General features: G+C 40.0%; 1 protein-coding gene across 2 annotated transcripts in view; it reads left to right on the top strand.

The window, feature by feature from the left end:
- The first annotated feature begins 6,231 nt into the window (after positions 1–6,231).
- RUFY1 (RUN and FYVE domain containing 1) overlaps positions 6,232–20,878 on the top strand; it is a 47,194-nt gene continuing 32,547 nt past the window's right edge. Inside the window, exons 1-5 of one of the 2 annotated variants that reach the window (XM_082836656.1) lie at positions 6,232–6,662; positions 8,011–8,128; positions 12,861–12,962; positions 14,353–14,476; positions 19,094–19,155. In XM_082836656.1, the coding sequence (XP_082692782.1) occupies positions 6,503–6,662; positions 8,011–8,128; positions 12,861–12,962; positions 14,353–14,476; positions 19,094–19,155 (566 nt within the window). In that variant the 5' untranslated portion in view covers positions 6,232–6,502. The remainder of the gene's footprint in view (positions 6,663–8,010; positions 8,129–12,860; positions 12,963–14,352; positions 14,477–19,093; positions 19,156–20,878) is intronic. The other variant, XM_082836657.1, reaches the window with a different exon arrangement.

Consider the following 20,878-nt stretch of genomic DNA (forward strand, 5'->3'; position numbering starts at 1 on the left):
TTGTGAACATGGCTTACTGAGGGCAGAAGTGTGGGGAACAGCTGGGATGAGCTGTTACTCCGAGAGTAACCCAGATTTGAAGCCATCAGGTAGGACAGGAGTGGGGATGGGGAAAAGGAACTGAACCCTGGGTAGCATGCTCTGCAGAGGCCTCAGAAAAGCAGGTCAGGAGAAGATGGCAGCCACCACTCCAGTCAGGGCTGGCTCATTTCATCTCTTTTCCATTGATCTGCTTATCTGCTTACAAAAGCAGTGAGAACAGAGATTATTCAGAGGGAGTGGTGAAGGAGCGGAGACTGAATGTTAGCAGCACTCTTGCCAGATAAAATTTTTTTGGTGATACAGGTTTAAGGAAAAAGCTGTGGAATGTCATGGAATGTGGAATGCTTTGAATACTTGTTTTAAAATGTTATCCCACGTGGGGTCTGGTAGCACAACTTGCCACAATGATTGCATTCTCTGTAGTTATCTTGTTTGGTTTTTTGGTATTTTTTCTAAAGGTAATACACATGGTAAAACAAAAACAAAAATCAAACTGTACTAAAGGACACTCAGTGTAGAATAAGTCCTCCTTCCCAGAAACTGTCCCCAATCCTACTGTGTTTCAGAGTGTCTGTGCATGTAACATGTGCTTCCATCTCTATACACACAGTTTTCACACAAACCACAGTATACACACACAGGGTTCTACATCGTGCTTTTTAAAGTAATGCCTCCTCCTAAAGCAGTGGTCCCCAAGCTTTTTGGCACCAGGGACCAGTTTCATGGAAGACAATTTTTCCACAGACTTGGTGGGGGGAATGGTTTCGAGATGATTCAAGCATGTTACATTTATTGGGCACTTTATTTCTATTATTATTACATTGTAATATACAATGAAATAATTATACAACTCACGATAATGCAGAATCAGTGGGAGCCCTGAGCTTGTCTTCACTTGCCAGTCACTGATAGGGTTTTGATATGAGTCTGCAAGCAATTGTTTATGTTCTCTGTGCAGTCAAACCTCTCTGCTAATGATAATCTGTATTTGCAGCCACTCCCCAGTGCTAGCATCACTGCCTCAGATCATCAGGCATTAGATTCTCATAAGGAGCATGCAACCTAAATCCCTCGCATACACAGTTCACAGTAGGGCTTGTGCTCCTATGACAATCCAGTGCCGCTGCTGATCTGACAGAAGGCAGGACTCAGGTGGTAATGCAAGTGATGGGGAGCAGCTGTAAATACAGGTGAAACTTCGCTCCCTCACCCGCCACTCACCTCCTGCTGTGTGGCCCACTTCCTGACAGGCCACAGACCAGTACTGGTCCGTGGCCCGGTGGATAAGGACCCCTGTCCTAAAGGATGAATAACAAAACTCACTGAAGAAGTCATTCTTTAATTTTTAAAGTATTTAGATATATATTTGGCATTAGGTAGGTGATATGTATTATGGCTTTCTCTGTTGTCTTCCATGGCAAATTTTTTTTCCATGTGTCAGAGCACTTCTTCACAAGTGATATTGCTTCTTCCAAAATGAAGTACAATGACTTTTTCATTTCACATTGCTGAACTCTTTAAGTTAGCCATTGAGATAAGTGAAAATTCCGGAAAATTAGGAAAGTGTAAAATGGTTTTGTCAGTACAGGGTAACACCATACTGTATTATAAGATCTTTCAAGACACCAAAGGGCTAATCAAAACTAAAACTCAAATTTATAAAGAATCTAGTTAATTCTCTATAATTCAGAACCCGATCAAAAAACAAAAAAACATCTGTAGAATCCACTCCCTGAAGTGAATACTTATTCTCTACACCAAAGGTATAGAGCAGCCCTTTGAGATGTTTGTGGCTGGTAGTTGCATTTTTTCCTCTCCTGCATAGTTTATACTTAAATGCTTTTATAAGCATTTAAATTTTTTTTAGCCAATTACCAGGTTTTCCATAAAAATCCAGATCACCAGCTTCTCCTGAAAACTCCCATCTGGCACATATGATCAATCAGCATTCCTCCAGCAAGAGGGTGGCTGCACGTTCTCTCCAGCTTGTCCTCTCACTGGGTCACTCTTTTATGTTACAGGCCCAGCCCCTCTACAACAGTCAACGTTGAGATCCCTGATCAGACCATTTACTTGGCAATTCAATAAGTGTGGAATTTTGTGACATTCTGTGTGTTGTGTTGAACTATTATTAACAAAGCTTAGAGATGTGAACAGCTTAGCCAAGGTCACAAAGCTAATAAAACTGAGAGATGAAACAGCTTAAAGATCCTTCCAGCTCCAATTTTCCATGACCCTAAATTGAGCTCAAATGGGAATAGGTGACTAACCCAACCAGGGGATGGATGAGATGGCTGCAGAACACTGCTGTGTTCCCAGGAACGATGGTAGGAGCCACTGCCTTAAGCACTAGTCTTCACATTTTTTGTTCACATGACCCCCCCCCCCAAAAAATCTTCAGCTTTTAAAGTTGATACATAAAATTCTTCATCATAATTTTAAAGTTTAGAATACATTTTCTGGTTTATTGTAAAATTGACTTTTTAAAATAAAACCATGATATCATTCTTTTAAGTGTATCAAGTGGTATATAAATACCTTAATGATTTGATAACACTACCATCCATCTTAAAAATAAATAACAAGTTAATTAATATTTGAAATTTTTACATTTTTCCCTTTTATTCCTTGGACTTGAATTTCCAATCTACTTACATATGTTTTAAATTTTTTTATTGGTCATCCTATCATACATCTCAGAAAAAAATATGTAAATTAATTAAAATGTAATAAACTTTTCTTGTGACTAAAGCTAAGTGTATAAAATATTTTTTCTTGGGCTTCCCTAGTGGTGCAGTGGTTAAGACTCTGCCTGCCAATGCAGGGGACACGGGCTCGAGCCCTGGTCCGGGAAGATCCCACGTGCCACGAGCAACTAAGCCCATGTACCACAACTACTGAGCCTGCACTCTAGAGCCCGCGAGCCACAACTACTGAAGCCCGCGGGCCTAGACCCCATGCTCTGCAACAAGAGAAGCCACCACAATGAGAAGCTCACACACCGCAACGAAGAGTAGCCCCCTCTCGCCACAACTAGAGAAAGCCTGTGCTCAGTAACAAAGACCCAATGCAGCCAAAAATAAATAAATAAAATAAATAAATTTAAAAAAAATTTTTTCTTCTGGAACAAATTACCATTAGAATTATTAGTAATGCTAAGTTAATTAAAGGAATATAAATATAATTTTATAAGTAATTATGCATAAATTTTTCTTGGAATTACTTCTCTTCATGAGCTGGTGTTGGTTTTTTCATTAGCATGTACTTGTAGATGAATATATATATTTACTGATAAAATGTGATAGGACTCAGAATCAATTTTATTCCTATTTTTTGATTTTTTATAGATGTGATCCTTGAGAAATCTGGCTCATATAAATAAGAAATAGAAATGGACAGGTTTTTTTTTCCCATTGGTAAATTCTACCAAATATTTTTTTTAAGTTTTATTGAAGTATAGTTGATTTACAATGTCATGTTAATTTCTGCTGTACAGCAAAGTGACTCAGGTATGAAATGGACAGTTTTGTTATAGTAATGTTGTTCAATTTTTGAACTCCTTCTAAGTTATATGCCCCAAATCACATTGATCTAATGTCAAAATTTTGTTTATTTTTGTTCAAATATTCATTTTGTTCAAATGAAAATCACCTTACTTGCAAAAGGATACAACCTAGTCACATTAAAGAAATTTCTCTACCTCTGGGAAGTTCCCAAACAAAGGCTTTATCAAAACTTATCAGATGATAATTATGCCTTATAATTCTTTCACTCTATTTAACTCAGAACACTCACAATGGTTGGGGATATCTAAACATTGCTTATTTCATTACACCTTGCCAATACAATATTTTTTGACAAAAAGTGTTTAGGGAATTCCCTGGTTGTCCAGTGGTTGGGACTGCACACTTCCACTGCAGGGGACACGGGTTTGATCCCTAGTCAGGGAACTAAGTCCCATATGGCCAAAATTAATTAATTACTTAATTATTTAAAAGTTAGTTTACATGTACTTGAAATCCATTTTCATCAAAAACTTGGAGCTTCAGTTTGGCTCATTTAATTTATTGAACGTGTCCATCAAGTTAATGGCATATCCAAGGGATGAGTGTTGAGACTGACTGAAAACAATTATATATATTCATATTTGTGGGGGAAATTTTTTTTTAACTCTCCAAATTCAGGATACCCAGCAGAGGGCTGGAGACCAACCCTCTCTCCCAAGACCGAGTTTAACTAAGTTCAACAAAGCAATGAGAGACTGGAGGCTCTTCATGTTTTGGGTGACTTGATTAATCATCAAGGGAGGTTTCACCTCCATTTGGTGTGTGAGACTTTCTGCACCCCAGGTCAGTGCATCAAGAGGAAGATATGGGGGCTTCCCTGGTGGCGCAGTGGTTAAGAATCTGCCTGCCAATGCAGGGGACACGGGTTTGTGCCCTGGTCTGGGAAGATCCCACATGCCGTGGAGCAACTAAGCCCACGTGCCACAACTACTGCCTGCGCTCTAGAGCCCATGAGCCACAACTACTGAAGCCCGTGTGCCACAACTACTGAAGCCCGCGTGCCTAGAGCCCATGCTCCGCAACAAGAGAAGCCACTGCAATGAGAAGCCTGCGCACCGCAACAGAGTAGCCCCCACTCTCAGCAACTAGAGAAAACCCACCTGCAGCAGTGAAGACCCAATGCAGCCAAAAATTAAATAAATGAATAAATAAGTTTATTTTTTTAAAAAAGAGGACAAGATATTGGACAAGGAATGAATTGTGGTTCTTCTGTAGAGTGGAAGAAGAAAGAGTGCCTGTGAAACTTGAGGATCTAGAAATCGACTTCCTTAAAATATCTGGGCCTGCCTAGCCCTCCGCAGGACTTCCTGCATACGTATTCCCATTCAAACAACACTAGACTTCGTTTTAGACCGGGGATTGGTATCTTCTTTGAATAAATCTTTACAAATTGCTTCTGTGGTTATTGGTCTATTCAGGATTTCTCCCTCTTCTTGTTGGGGTTTTACAGTTTCTATTCCCTTTGCCTATCATCCATTTCATTAAACTTTTCAAATTTATAAATGTAATACATAGGATTCTCTCAAAATTTAAAAATAATTATACCACTCCCACCCAAATGCTTTACTTAAAGTCCACTTTTCTTTTTCCACACCATGATGAAAGGTTTAGGCCGATTTTTCTTTCCCAGCAGCTGTCCTCTTGGGTTTTGATGAGAATTTAGAATTTTCAGTCCCAGGTTGTCTCTAGTCTTAATATCTATATTATAAATTCACAGTCATAATATCATTCTTTTCCGTTTAGCTACACATATATATGCTCTTTTAACTATTTATATGTCCATATTATTTACTGCCCATGAAATAAAGCAGGTAGACAAAGGATTAATATCCAGAATATACGGACCAATAAAACAAAGGCAAACAAAAAAAGTTAAAAGATTTAACAGGCAATTCATAGAAGGAATACTAGGAGACAAACATGAAAAGCTGCTTAACATCTGTAATGAACAACTGCAAACTAAAACAATAAGATCCCCAATCCATTTAAATGACAGAACGATGGCGCAGGGGCGGAGAGAGGGGCGCGCTGGCCCGGGATATTTTTCCTGCCGGGAGTAGGTTATAGTTTGGGGTCTATATTATTAATTCTTGAATGACAGTTTCCTGGGCTTGAGATGACACTTGGTAAGAATTTGTCATGGATATCTGATATTGACTACAAACTTTTACTCTCAAAGTGACAAGGTTAATGGAGTGGAAAAGCAGCTGAGTTCATTTTATTCTAACGGTTTTATTTACAATAGAAGTGTAAAACTGGTAATTGTCCACTAATTGTGGACGAAAGATGGGTAACAACGAAAATTTGAGTCCATTACTGAGGAACTGATGCTTCCCCGAAGGCTCCGGCTGGCACTATCAGGCAAAACAACCGGCTCAGAAAGCCCCGTGGCTGGTGTGCGAACCAACCCAACCAATCCCGGAAGCCGCTACCTCCGTCCTGGCTGAAAAGTCAAAATGGCGCCCGTTAGCTCCATGGGCGTGGCCTCGAGCTGGACTCCTCCAATAGGAACGAGAGGGGGTGGAGCACTTTCCCAGCAAGCCTTCTAGCTTGGGGCAGGGCTTCCTGGAGTTTGCGCCCTTCCATTAGTCAAAAATGGAATGGGGGCGTGGGAGGAACCGTTCGCGGACACTCTTGGTAGGGTCGTCGCCGTAGCAACGCGCTGAGCTACCTGGGAGAGGCCTCTAGAGTCTGACCCAAGGCCCCCGCCGCCCACATGCGGCTGTGACCTCCGGGGGTCAGGGCCCGCCTGGCTGCGATCTCCAGTTTACCCGCACGTCCGCGCTCCGAGCAGACCGCCTCCATTGTTCCGCGTCCAGCCTCCTCACCCCGGGCTACACTCAGTCCACTAACGAAGCTGTCCCCGCTTCTGTCCTCCAGCTTCCAAGTGCCAGATGATGGAGGAGCGTGTCAACCTGATGCACATGATGAAACTCAGCATCAAGGTCTTGCTCCAGTCCGCCCTGAGCCTGGGCCGCAGCCTGGATGCAGACCATGCCCCCTTGCAGCAGTTCTTTGTAGTGATGGAGCACTGCCTCAAACATGGGCTGAAAGGTGAGCCTGAGGGCGGGGTCGGGGGCTTGAAAAATTCGGGCTAGCTGCTTCCCAGCATCATCAGTGCCAAACGTTGTTCTGGGTGCTGGTGTTGTTCTTGTGCACACAAGACAAACAGTGCACAAGACAAACAAGGTCCCTGCCCACAAGACGCGACATTCTAGAGCAGTGCTGTCCAATAGAAATGCCATGCAAGCCACATGTGTAATTTCTAATGTTCTAGTAGACACGTTTAAAAAAACAGAGAAGAAACAGATGAAATTACTTTTAGTAATTTATCCCAGTATAGCCAAAATATTATCATTTTGACACATATAATCAGTATAAACCTTACTAATGAGATATTTTGCATTCTTTTCTACACTGAGGCTTAAAGATCCACCGTGTGTTTTATACTTACAGCACATCTCAGTTGCACTGGCTACATTTCAGTAGCACTTGTGGCTAGTGACTACCTTGGACAGCACAGTTCTAGAAGAGGAGACAGACAACAAACTCAGAAGCAAACATAATTACAAAATGCTACAAATTCAGGGACGCAAAATAGGTTAAATGACAGAGAATAAAGGGAAAAACCTTTCAACTAGGGTGAGAGGCGAAGGTCTTTCTGGGGATGTAAAATGTGAGCTGAGACCTAAAAGAGAAGGAGTCAACCTTGCAAATGTTTGGGGCAAGAGCCTTCCTAGAAAGACAGAACAAAACAGGAGCGAAGTCCTGAGGGGGACCAACCTTGGTTTCAGGAAGACACCAGGTAACTGAGGCATACTGAGAAGGAGTAGGTGAGGTCAGGGCAGTTGGGATGGGCTGGATCACGGTAGGCCTTTATAGGTCAGGTGAGGAGCTGGATTTTATTCTAAGAGTATTTAGAGGATTTTCAGCAAGGGAAAAACAAGATCTAACTTACATTTGTAAAAGAACTTCCAGCTATGTGGAGGACAGATTAGAAAGGTGGGGAGGTGACGGTATTAGGAGCAGGGAAACCCATTAGGAGATTATTGCAGCAGTTCAGATGAGGGATGGTGGTGATGATTTGAAATCAAGAATTGACTTTGGCATAGGAGGGAGAAAGGGCAAGGATTTCACAGGTGATCATTTGACCACTTGTTTTATTTCATGGTCAATAAATACTTGAAAGAAAGAGCCTAGTGGGTATATCAGAGAAACCCTTTCATTAGAGGAAGGGAGAGCTCATTTGGTACCTGGCCTTTCCCAGTCCCCAAGACTGAATCAGAAGGAGTAAGCAGTGCAGCTCCACAGCATTCATTTGGCTTTTGGGAGAGAGACTGTGGGACCCTGAAGACATTTTGCAACCTGTTCTTATGAATAACACTTCTGTTTTCCCTTTTAGTTAAGAAGAGTTTTATTGGCCAAAATAAATCTTTCTTTGGTCCTTTGGAGCTGGTGGAGAAACTTTGTCCAGAAGCATCAGATATAGCCACTAGTGTCAGAAATCTGCCAGAATTAAAGTGAGTGAGAAGTAGTTACATCAATTTGATGTTTTAAGAAAACTTCCTTGTATTTATCAATTTCTCTATTCCTTGCTGATAAAGCGTTTTCTAACTTAGAACAAATTGTAGCAAAAGCTACACTCTACTTAGACTTTAGTCCCAGCTCTGCTGCTCATTCTCCACATAAGCTTGAGAAAATTTGCCCCTCTTGAGCCACAGTTTCCTTTTCTTTAAAATGGGGACAGTGATTGCGTGTCGTACAAGGTCAAATAGTGAAAAGGTGTTGTCACCCAAAGAGCAGTTACAGGAGGAAAAAGAGTTGTTACACTCCTGGAATTACTGCTTCAGATGTACCTGGGTGCTTTGTGACCACCTAGAGGGGTGGGATAGGGAGGGTGGGAGGGAGACGCAAGAGGGAGGAGATATGGGGATATATGTATATGTATAGCTGATTCACTTTGTTATAAAGCAGAAACTAACACACCATTAAAAAGCAATTATACTCCAATAAAGATGTTTAAAAAAAAAAAAAAGACAGATGCACCTGGGCAGTTTTCTGAATAATACAGTTTGGAACAGATTTTAGATTCCAGGATAAGAAACATTTGTGGAAAGGCTGGCACTAATGAATTTTGCCTTTTTGCCTTATCTCGGTTTGCCCTTGGGATCCCTATGTATAGGCTCAAAATAAAAAACTGAATGGAACACGAAAAGGTGTATCGTGGAATCTGCATTGAGAAGGGGCCCTGGAGATCCTTAGGCCAATGCAAAAGTTCTCCCGGCAGAGTCTTTCACAGGGGACTCAACTGTCCAGCCTCTGTTTGACCTTCTCCTGCAGAGCCAGCTTATCCCATTTTTAGATAATAATAATAGCCACCACAATTAACTAAGGGCCTGCCATGTGCCAGGCATTGTGCTAAGGACATTTCATTATCTCGTTTTATCCTCCACAAATCCCTAGGAACTAAGCTGTTGGTGTCCCCATCTACAAGTGCAGAAACTGAGACTCAGAGTAGTTAAGTAACTTGCTCAAGGTCCCTCGGCAAGGGAGTGGTGGAACCAGGAAGAAAACACAGGTCTGCTGGTCTCTGAAACCCTCTAAATCCCACTAAACCCTCTAAATCCCACTAAACTCCATCTTTGCTGAGCCCTGTGCATTCATAGGACTTAAGCCTTCTGTCTCTGTCCCTGGTTCATCCCTCTGGGCCTATACCACCTAAGGTGAAAACCTTTAGCAGGCGACAACTTTTCATATATTTATTTGGTGACCCCCTCATGAGCCTCCTACGTCTTCTGCCTTGTTTCTTCAGGTTTTTTTTTGGTGGTATTGGGTCTTCATTGCAGTGTGCGGGCTTCTCACTGCAGTGGCTTCTCGTTGCAGAGCACAGGCTCTAGGCACGCAGGCTTCAGTAATTGTGGCTCGTGGGTTCTAGAGTGCAGGCTGAGCAGTTGTGGCACACAGGCTTCGTTGCTCCGTGGCATGTGGGATCTTCCCGGACCAGGGATTGAACCCATGTCCCCTGCATTCTTAACCACTGCGTCACCAGGGAAGTCCCTTCACTTGTTCTTTATGTGGTCCTATTGTCCATTCCCTTCCAGCAAGCTCACTCCCTCAAGAGTACAGCACTAGACTGTGTCTCTGTGTGGTCTGGTTGGATGGAGCAGGGCTCTCCCTCCTCCTGCACTCAGGCTATTTCCACTTAGGCACAGGAGGCATTTTTGAAGTCTTGTTGTGCTAACAAAGAGCTTATTGTCAGCTAAACTCACTGCTTCTGTTCCCTGTGGATGCTAAACAGGTAACTAGCTTAAGTACCAAAATCCTCCCTCTGTCTGCCAAAAAGGAAATACATAGTAGCTCCCTCCTCTTGACGCCTCTGGAGGAGTAGCCTTGTTGGGAGCCATGTGAGAAAAGGCTACTGCTTTGCTCTATAAAGAGCTGCAGTGTTTTTACTATTTCATTAAATAGTAACAAAAGTTCTAAAATTTCTACAGTATTTTGGAAGTTATGACCAGAATTTTTTTTGAGGGTAGAGACTATTTGCTCTAAGGTGGTTTGAAACTTGCGTGACGAACTTTGCATCCTGAGAGACATCTCTCTAGAGTTTAATGTCCTTGTCTAATTGAGATAAAAATATCTTTTACAGTATGGCCTATCACCCAAAATATTTCATTGTTTTCATGTCATGGTTTATTATTAAACAAACTGTTACACAGTGAATAAGTTACACTTAAGATTGGCACTTAAACCCAGATAACAGACAAAGCTTGTCTCTCTCTTTTTTGAAAATTAAAAACAACCTTTTTGGGGACTTCCCTTGTGGCACAGTGGTTAAGACTCCGCCTGCCAGTGCAGGAAACATGGGTTCGATCCCTGGTCTGGGAAGATCCCACATGCCGCGGAGCAACGAAGTCTGTGTGCCACAACTACTGAGCCTGTGCTCTAGAGCCCATGCGCCACAACTACTGAAGCGCACATGCCTAGAGCCCAGGCTCTGCAACAAGAGAAGCCACCGCAATGAGAAGCACGCGCACCGCAAAGAAGAGTAACCTCCCTTCACCACAACTCGAGAAAGCCTGCGTGCAGCAACAAGGACCCAACACAGCCAAAAATAAATAAATTCTAAAAAAAATAAAATAACCCAAAAAACAACCTTTTTTCTTATTACATAACTTTTTTTTTTTTTTTTGCCGTACGCGGGCCTCTCACTGCTGTGGCCTCTCCCGTTGCGGAGCACAGGCTCCGGACGCGCAGGCTCAGCGGCCATGGCCCACGGACCTAGCCACTCCGCGGCATGCAGGATCCTCCCGGACCGGGGCACACACCTGCGTCCCCTGCATCGGCAGGTGGACTCTTAACCACTGCGCCACCAGGGAAGCCCTACATAACTTTTAATTAAGAAACAAAAAAGGCGCTTCTGTTAGCTTACTACTCAGAAAAAAAACTACAATTGATATCGTGGTCAGTATCCTTTTAGATCCTTTCAGTGCATAGTCGGACAGACAAATAAATAAGATTCTATTTTTATTCCCCTCCACCTCCCCCAGTGGCTTCATTATTGCACTGCTTCTCATGGAAGACAGTTTGGCACTATCCACAAAAACCACCAATACATCTACCCTTTGACCCAGCAATTCCACTTCTAGGAGTTTTATCTCGTAAATCTAACACATGAAAATGACACATGTACAGAAATACCTGTTGCAGCATTATTTGTAACAGCGGAAGATTAGAAACAGCCTAGATAAAAACCAGCTAAATAAATTATAGGGCAGTCCAATACTGAAACACTCTAAAGCTATGAAAAAATGAACGAAAAATTCCCTGTGTCTGGAAAGAATTTCAAAATGACAGATATTCAGTGAAATAAGCAAGTTGCAGAACGGCATATATAGCATACTAATTTTTTTGTAAACAGGAGAGAAAAACAGAATTTATATTTATTTTCATATGCATAAAAATGTTTTGGAAGTGAACCTAAACTAAGAGCAGTATATTGTACAGAGGTGGGGAACTGGGGAAAAAAATCAAGTATTAAACTGTACGTACTGTTTTGTGGCTTCTTTTCCCATTTAATATTAGATTTTAAACCTTTTGCCATAATAGTCATCCATATCATTTTTGTATAGCTCCTCCCACTTTGCTCTTTGTGGTTGTCTTCAAATTCTCATTATCCAAACAGTGCAGTGGTGACCACCCCCAAACATACGTCTTTGTGTACCTCCTAAATTATTTCCTTATATTACTAGATGTAGAATTTTGATAACCTACTGTCATTAAATTGCCTGCTAGAAGAATTGTACCAGTTTGCACTCCCACCAAGCAGCACATGTCAGTGTCCATTTTTCCTATCATGCCAACATCAGATGTCTTTTTTTTTTCCTACTTTATTTCCTTTCTTTTTTACTCTGGCTTTACATCATTTATTGAAGGGAGAAGGGGGGAATACAGTCTTTTGTATTGATTAAGCTGGGTGCCCTCTGACCCTTTGAGGCTGATATTGATTACAGCAGTACCTCCAATACTCTCTTGGGTGTTACAAATGCAGTTACTCTGCTTAGAACAGGATCCTTTTTTCCTTAAATAATGTTAGGTCTACAATTGGGAGGCCTTTTCTTTTCTTTTAATGTTTAAAACAGATCTTTTCAAAATCACACCTTTGAGATTGGTTGCACAACAACATGAATGTACCTAACAGTACTGAACAGTACAGTTAAAAATGGGTAAGGTGGTAAACTTTATGTTATGTGTATTTTACCACATCAGAAATAAAATTGTACCTTTGAGCTAATGCCCTGGAAATCTTGTGAGACTTCAACCCTTTAACAACTACGTTCTATATTCGTCTTTTGAAAGAAAATTTATCCATTATACAATCTAACCTGGTATTTCCTGACTCCCTGTGAAATTTTATGAATACATGCAAAGTTTTATCTAATTGTTCCAGAAATCAGATGTTTGTGGCTTAAATTTTTTTTCCTATTTTTGGGGGGGAGGGGTGGTGCAGAATACATGCCCATGATACAGACTTCAAACAGTACCCAAAAGAATGCAGTGAGCCATTTCCTCAGCCTTCCCAGACAGTGCGCTCCTCCAGCCCCCAGGGCAGCTCTATTACAGCATTCTCTGCATTCACCAGCATATGTATGCGTGAACATGTGTTTTTCCTTGGCTAAGTTGGTTTTTTTCCCTTTGTTTTTTGTTGTTATTATTGTTATGTCATAATAGTTTGATTCTCTGTTTGAATTCCAGGACAGCTGTGGGAAGGGGCAGAGCTTGGCTTTATCTTGCACTCATGCAGAAGAAACTGGCAGATTATCTGAAAGTGCTTATAGACAATAAACATCTCTTAAGGTATTTCATCACCTATCTTTGCTTAGCTTTTGCTTCGTAATTAGAACACAGTTCTGTATATCATTCGGAATTAAAAGAAGAATGTATATTGTACAGTTTTTATTCAAATTATTATTAAATGTAACTATTCTGTGGCTTAGTTTTAAAATAGCAGTATTTTATTTTTTGAACACTGATGTCTGAAAGTCTTTATGAATGAAGATGTATATTTTCATTTTGAAAAGTCATTTTGAAGATAGTTCTTCAAAAATACCTAAGATTAGGCACCCTGACAGCGTACTCCATTAAGTTTCAACAAAATGGTATTTGATTGGATGATAATAGGGGAAAAATGACTTGAACTAGATTCAGTGGGCAATTTTAAAGTATAAAACCCTGCTTTTTGTAAGGGAACATATCTAGATTACCTGTTTTAGGATTCCACATTCAGTTTGTAAACTTTTATATCTCTTGGCATCAGTAAAGACGAACTGTCTATCTCTGAAATTTATGACTGGGTTCATTTTTTATATTTATAACTCTATAAACAAAAGTAACCATTATAAGAGGAATTTTCTCCAGGATATGATCATTTACAAGGAACAAATCTCTCCAGAGATAATTCTCTTATCTAACTAAATGTCTTTTACAGTCACCCAAAATTTTCCATTGTTTTCAAGTCATGGCTTATTATTGAACATATCTTTTCATGATAAATACTGGTTTCAAATAGTTCATGTACTTTGTACTCTTCTTTGAGTACTGTTATACTGAGTAACTCTGAGGTACAGATTTTGTTCTAAACAATTAATTCTTAGGATAATAAGTTCTCATGTACTCATACACACAATGGTAAATTAGCTAATAGCTGGTGACCAGAGCAGTAATGGATGGAGCCTCACTGTAATGGCTGAGGTGACTTGGAGGTAAGGAAGTAAAAGCAGCCAGTGTTGTTCCATGGGACACAGGGAAGAGGGAAGAGTTTTATCCTTGGATGGGTGGTGGGGGAGGCTGTGGGATCCCACTTTATGTTGACATGAATGTAAGTGTAGAAGTAGTTCATAGCAACACAAAAGAAGGAGCCAGAGTGGACAGGAGGGGCAGAGTGATGTTCAGGAACACAGGAGCCAAGAGATGAGGAGGACTGGGCTCCAGGGTCCAAACAGAGGAGTTAATCCTAGACCAGAGGTAGGAGGAGTCCATTTTAAGCCACAGGAAGAGAGGAGAGGCCAGAGAAGAGATAGCAGCACTTAAAGTGGGAGAGGAAATAGAAGGAAGAAGGGAATTCACACAAGGGAGCCTCTGGCTCCTGATGAAGTTGGCACCCAGGCCATGAGCTAAGAGGTGAAAAGGCAGAGTAGGTCCAAGAGAAGGGTGGTGAAGGTGTTCTTGTTGTATCAATCTCTTTCAGTGAGTTCTATGAGCCTGAGGCATTAATGATGGAGGAAGAAGGGATGGTGATTGTTGGTCTGCTGGTGGGACTCAATGTGCTTGATGCCAACCTCTGTTTAAAAGGAGAAGACTTGGATTCTCAGGTAAAATGGGAATTTTGACTCCAGATTGAATGCCTTGTCTGGGCCAGGGATTTTACATAGGATCTGCTGAACCTAAGGAAGGGGCAGATGGCAGGGGGCATCTGGCACAGGGCTGTGCAAGGTGCTGTGCTGGACCAGAGTGGGGAGCAGCTGGCAAAGGTCTTGGGGAAGGGTGAAAAATAGCTTGGGCAAAGGCACAGAGGCACACACAGAGAACATGGCGTGTTTGGGAACGGGAAACAGTTCTCCATGGCTAGAACACAGGATGCTCGATGAGTGAAGTGAAGGTGGAGGCTGGCCCAGTTGTTAAGCCATCAGTGCCATGTTAGAGGCTTTAGTTTTTGTCCCTGGAACTTTGGAACTTAAAAACCTTTGGAGGTATTTAAGCAGTTCAGTGAAATGATCAGGCCTGGGATTGAGAAAGATCAAGCTAGCAACCATCCAGTTCATGAGTTAGAAGCAGCCAAGAATAGGGAAAGCAAAAACATTGAGCAGACAAGTCTGGAAGCCCCAGGTTGCATGAGGAATGGGAAAATAGACTCGGGAGAGATTTGGGAAGTCAGATGGTAAAATGGAGCACAAATGAAAGTAGGCAGTAAGATGCAGAGTGCCCCATGGGGTAGGACAGCCCTCTTGACCAGGGCTGAGGCCTAAACTCGTGGTGGCAGGGGCAGTAAGTCAGGACACCCTGCCCCACCCTCACCTCCACCTCTTCAGGGCATCTGTAACTGGGCAGTGGCCCAGGCTTCTTCCCACTACATGTTTGGACATGAATCTAAAGCTTCCCCAATCCCTCCGTGACCAGGTCAGCTTTTTTTATTGTAACCTTTCCTCTCTTTTTTTTTTTTTTTTTCTAGTAGTTTTCTTGTTTTTGCCTGTTAAATATTTTTCAAAAAATACAAAGAAGTTTTTTTGAAAAGAAACAAAATATCACATATAATCCCATTGCACAGAAAGAGCTAATTCAGTGTTACATTTCAGGATACATCCTTGAAGCACATGAAGAAAGGTGTATGTGTGTATTTATATTTCAGAGACAGATGTTTGGAGTTCTCTTTTTTCATTAAACCAAAATATGATTATTCCAAGCACACCATTCTGCAATTTTTTTATTTAATAATATGTTCCACATAGCTCTTGATGTCAAGAGATATAAACCATTTTAAACAACTGATAGTAATCCATTTTATGAATGTACCATAATTTATTTAACCAATACTTATTAATGTAAGTTGTTTCCATGTTACAACAATAATGTTATAAACATCCTCATACTTCTTTTTACTCTTGTCTGTTTATTTTCTTAGGTTAAGTTTTGAGATTGCTGTGTCAGAGTGTACACATTCTGCATGAGTGTTGTGATTACATGTGAGCATTCTTGGTCTTTTTTAATCTGAAAGAAAAACAACTCTTCATCTCAAATTTATATTTTTGAGAACTAGGAAGATAAACTATTTTTTTCATGTTTTATTTGCCATTGGTGGTTCACCTGTTCATATCCTTTGCCCATTTTTTTGAGTTTTCCACCTTTTTCCACTCCTTTATTATTGATTAAGGATATTTACCATTTGTCAGAATATTTGTTATAAATTTTTTTTTTCTGCTGTCTTGGGGCTTGTTTTCCCTGTAGACTTTTTTTTTTTTTGGCGGTCATATTTAATGGACTTTTCCTTTATACCTTCTAAGGTATTGTGCTTAGAAGGTCCTTCCATGTCTAAAAATTAACCTAATTTTTTAAATCACATGTATATTTTTTACATTTAAATGATCTGCCTGTTATTCGTTTTGACATAGTGTGAAGTAGAAGTCTAGATTTCTTATATAAGTACAGTAGTAAACTATTACTACAGTAGTAGTAAAGTTTTCTCAATATCATGTATCAAATATTATTTCCTTACTAATTTGACATTCCACCTTTATCATGTGTTGAAATATCCATTATGCTCTGAGGCTTATTTCTGGACTCTCTGTTTAGTCTCTGGATCTTTTTATTTCTATGCCAGTAACGTAGTCTTTTAATTACCAAAGCTCTGGCAGTTCCCCTCCTGCCTACTTTGTTGTACTTCTTTTTCAGATATAGTTGAGGCTGTCCATTCTCCCAGATGACCTTGAACATCATTTTGTCAGATTCCAAAATAAAAATTTAATTGGGATTTTTATTAAGTAATAGATGTGATTGAGCCCCCTGGCCTATTCTTATCTTTAATACCTCTTGTATGTCACCATAAAGTATGAGTATTTGCTATTGCACCCTGAGGGATCCTCTTTCTCATGTTTAGAAAGTACTGTTCTATTCTAGCTTACTTTATATTTTTATTTAAAGATGAACATTGAATGCTATCAAATAACTTTTTTGGCATCTATTGAGATGTCATATCCATTTTTTAACCCATAATAATAATTGAATTAATTCTTAGGTTTCCTATTGTGATATCATAAAATAAACCTTACTTGGTCATCGTGCGTTATTCTTTTAGTATACTCCTAGATTTAATATATCTGTGGTTTATTTGGAAATTTTGTATTTCTCCTTAAAGGTGACACTGGTCTGAATTTTCCTTTTCTATACTGTCTTTGTCACTTTTCAGTGTCAGGATTGTATAACCTCATAAAATAAACTGGATGATATTCTTTTCTTTCTTGCTTTCTACAACAGTTTATTAGAGCAGGAAATATTTTTCTTTAAAGGTTTGTTAAAACTGGCTAGTATGACAGTTTCAGCTTTATGCAAAAGCTTTATGGTCCTCATGCTTTGACCACTTTAATTTTTTGCATAGCTTTGGTCAATTTATTGGTTTCCTAAGTCTTAGAAAAAGTTTTAGTCATTTATATTTTTCCAGAAATCATTTGTTTCATTCAGATCTATTAGTTGCATGAGAGTATTTTCTTACAGCTTTTTAAAATCTCACTTTTCTAAATTGTAATACTTGGTAGAGATTTGTCTACTGTGTTGAGCTCGAAGAACCAGGTCTTGCTTTTACACATCACTTCTGCTTTGAGAGGAGAGCTTTGTTTCCTAGTCCATTAATTTCTACTTTGGGTATGCTTTCTCATTCCTTCTATTGTTGCTTTTTTTCCAGTCAAATATATATTTCTTTTTAAATTATTTTTGTATTACAAAAGAAATGCATGCTTGTTGAAAAGAAGTTAAGCAATTACAGAAGAATGTAAAGTGAAAAGTGAAATTCAAGCTCCCCTTCTCCTCTCCCCCTTCAGTCCCAGTCTTGTCCCCACAGATAATGGTAAAAATTTGAGGGACTGTTTCTACTTTTCCTATGCATTTATGTATACATAGGTTTTGTTTTTAATTAAATCTTTTCTGGTTTTCTGTTGCAGTGTAACAAATTAACAGTCACCTAAATGATTACAGTCCCTCATATTTGAGGGATGGCTGAGCTCAGCACAGTGACTCTTAAGCATGCCTGTGATCACAGGCAGTTGGTGGCTGGGGCTGGAGTGGCTGAAGGCATATGCACTCTCACTCTCTGTCCTCTGGGCTGAGAAGGCTCAGGGAGCTGAGGCTGGAGCAGCAGGGGCTTCTTGGGCATCTCTGTCTACACATGGTCTCTCCACTTGATCTCCAGTGTGGTGCCTCAAGGTTAGCCAGACTTTTCCCATGGAAGCTCAGAACTTCAAAGGTATATGCCCAAGGGAAAGAGCCAGGAGGAAGCTTGTACTGCCTTTGTTAACCTAGCTGCAGAAGTCACAGCATCCTTTCTGCTGCTTTCTGCTCATAAAGACAGGCCTTACTGGCCACCCAGGTTCAAGGGTCAGGAATATAGATTGGTGGGAGGCACAACAGAGGAGTTGCAGAAAACATCATGTATAGCTTTGGTTTTAACATAAGGGAGGTTACTATAAGGAGTTAATGCTGTACATAGTATTCTTTGAGTTAAAATTTTATCCTGGAGCTTTCTTCATTTCATTACATATTCATTCTCTGCATTCTTTGTTATGGTTGCATAGGGTTCTGCAATATGGCTATAACATGACTGATTTAAATATTTCTCTATTGATGGACCCAGTTTTCCTGTATTTTGAAGGAATGGCTGCACTTACATTAGAGTGGATGGTGGCAGACTAGGGCTCTCATTCACTCTCTCTGAAGTGCTTTATTTCTGGACAAAGCCCCTGACTTTGAGATTTTGAGGGGTCTTGGAGCCCCTAGTTCCCCACAGCAGCAGAGAATTTTCCCTGAAATACTGGACCTTTTCACCTCAGTTTGGGGGAAAAAGGAGTCAGAGTTATCAGTTAAGGTCACCACTTTAGAGATACAGGTCTCTTTTTTTTTTATTACTTTGTACCCAAAGAACTTTGTTGATCTTTGTCAACAATTTGATTGTTGAATAAATAAATAAATAAAACTTCAGCATATTCCCTTAAATTCTGATTTTTAGTAGGTTTAGAAGGTGATGGGGTTATTTTTCTTTTGGTTTGTTTGTTTGATTGATTGCTGCTTTAAGCTGGTTAACCTACTGATTGTCAGGTTATCCTAACAATCCTATTGTTTTATCCTGAGATAGGAAGGTAAATACCCTGAATTTTAAAGACTGTAAGGTTTGTGGAAAGTGCGAAAAGTTATTTTTCACTTAAACTGGTACATTTTATTTCGATCAGGTTGGAGTGATCGATTTTTCTCTCTACATTAAGGATGTGCAGGATCTTGATGGTGGCAAAGAGTAAGTTCTGTATTGTATGCTGTTCTTCACGTTTTTAATGAAATTCTGGCAAAGAATGCTCCTTTTTTAAAATTGAGGTATAATTGACATATAACATCATTATTAGTTTCAAGTGTACAACATAATGATCTGATATTTGTATATATTGCAAAATGATCACCACAATAAGTCTAGTTAACATCCATCACCATACGTAGTTACAAAAAATTTTTCTTGTGATAAGCATTTTTAGGATCCACTCTCTTAGCAACTTTCAAATATGCAATACAGTATTATTAACTACAGTCACCATGCTGTACATTACATCCCCAGGACTTACTTATTTTATAACTGGAAGTTTGTGCCTTATGGCCCCATTCACCCACTCCCCCAGCCCCCCCACCTCTGGCAACCACCAGTCCCTGTATCTGTGAGTTTGGTTTTGTGTTTATTTTAGATTCCACATATAAGTAAGATCATAAGGTATTTGTCTTTCACTGTTTTACTTACTTCGCTTAGCATAATGCCCTCAAAGTCCACTCATGTTGTCAGAAATGGTAGGATTTCCTTTTTTTTAATGGATGAATAGTATTTTATTATATGAATATACCACATCCATTGATGGACAGTTAGGTTGTTTCCATATCTCGGCTGTTATAAATAATGCTGCAGTGAACATGGGGGTGCATATACATTTTCAAGTTAGTTTTCATTTTCTTTGGATAAATACCCAGAAGTGGAATTGCTGGGTCATTTAGTAGTTCTATTTTTTAGTTTTTTGAAGAATTGCCATACTGTTTTCCATACTGGCTGCACCAATTTACATTCCCACCAACAGTGCACAAGTGTTCCCTTTTCTCTGCATCCTGGCCTACACTTATTACTTCTTGTCTTTTCGGTGATAGCCATTCTAACGGGTATGGCGTGATAGCATACTGTGGTTTTTGATTTGCATTCCCCTGATGATTAGTGATGCTGCATCTTTTCATGTAACTGTTGGCAAAGAATGCTACTTTTGTTTTTGTGTTGTTTGATTTTTTATTTTTTATTTAGCTATTTTTAATTACAGTGGTAATACATTCCTATTCCCATTGTTTAAGGAATTAGGCTCTGTGGAAGAATAGAGAGTACAAGGCAAATTTCCCCATTAACACCATCCCCTCGTCTCCATCTCAGTCCCACTCCCCCTGCTTCTTCAGAGGAAGCTACTCATGCATGACTCCTTCCAAGCCTTTCTTTACTGCCTTGCAGGTATATATTTTTTGGTAGTGTAATTTGCTTTATGGTTTGGATGTAAATGGAAAGGTACTATTATATATTTAAGTTGCCACTAGACTTATTCTTTGATCCTACTGTGTCTTGGGTGTCTTTTCATGCCACATTGTAGCTCTACCTCATCCTTGTTAACAAGAGCATTAAAAGAAGTTATCCTGGGGAAAAAAAAAAAAAGAAAAGAAAAAAAAGCAAACAATGTATATAACATGCTACCATTTATGTTATAACAAAAAAGACATACATCCATATTTATATGTTGTACTTCCATATACATGGATCATTTCTAGAGAGGCACATTGACCTGAAATCAAGGCCACCTGTGGGGAAGAGGTCAGGAGACAGGCATGGGAGGGAGTTTCACTGTAAACCTTGTGCTGTGTTTGAATATTTTACCACGTACATCTGTTACCTGTCTTTCACACGTCTTTGTAATGAGAACTCTTCCTTCTCAGTGCCTTGGCAGTGCACC

The sequence above is a fragment of the Leucopleurus acutus genome, assembly GCF_964270905.1.
Source record: "Leucopleurus acutus genome assembly, chromosome: 3".
Classification (NCBI taxonomy): domain Eukaryota; kingdom Metazoa; phylum Chordata; class Mammalia; order Artiodactyla; family Delphinidae; genus Leucopleurus; species Leucopleurus acutus.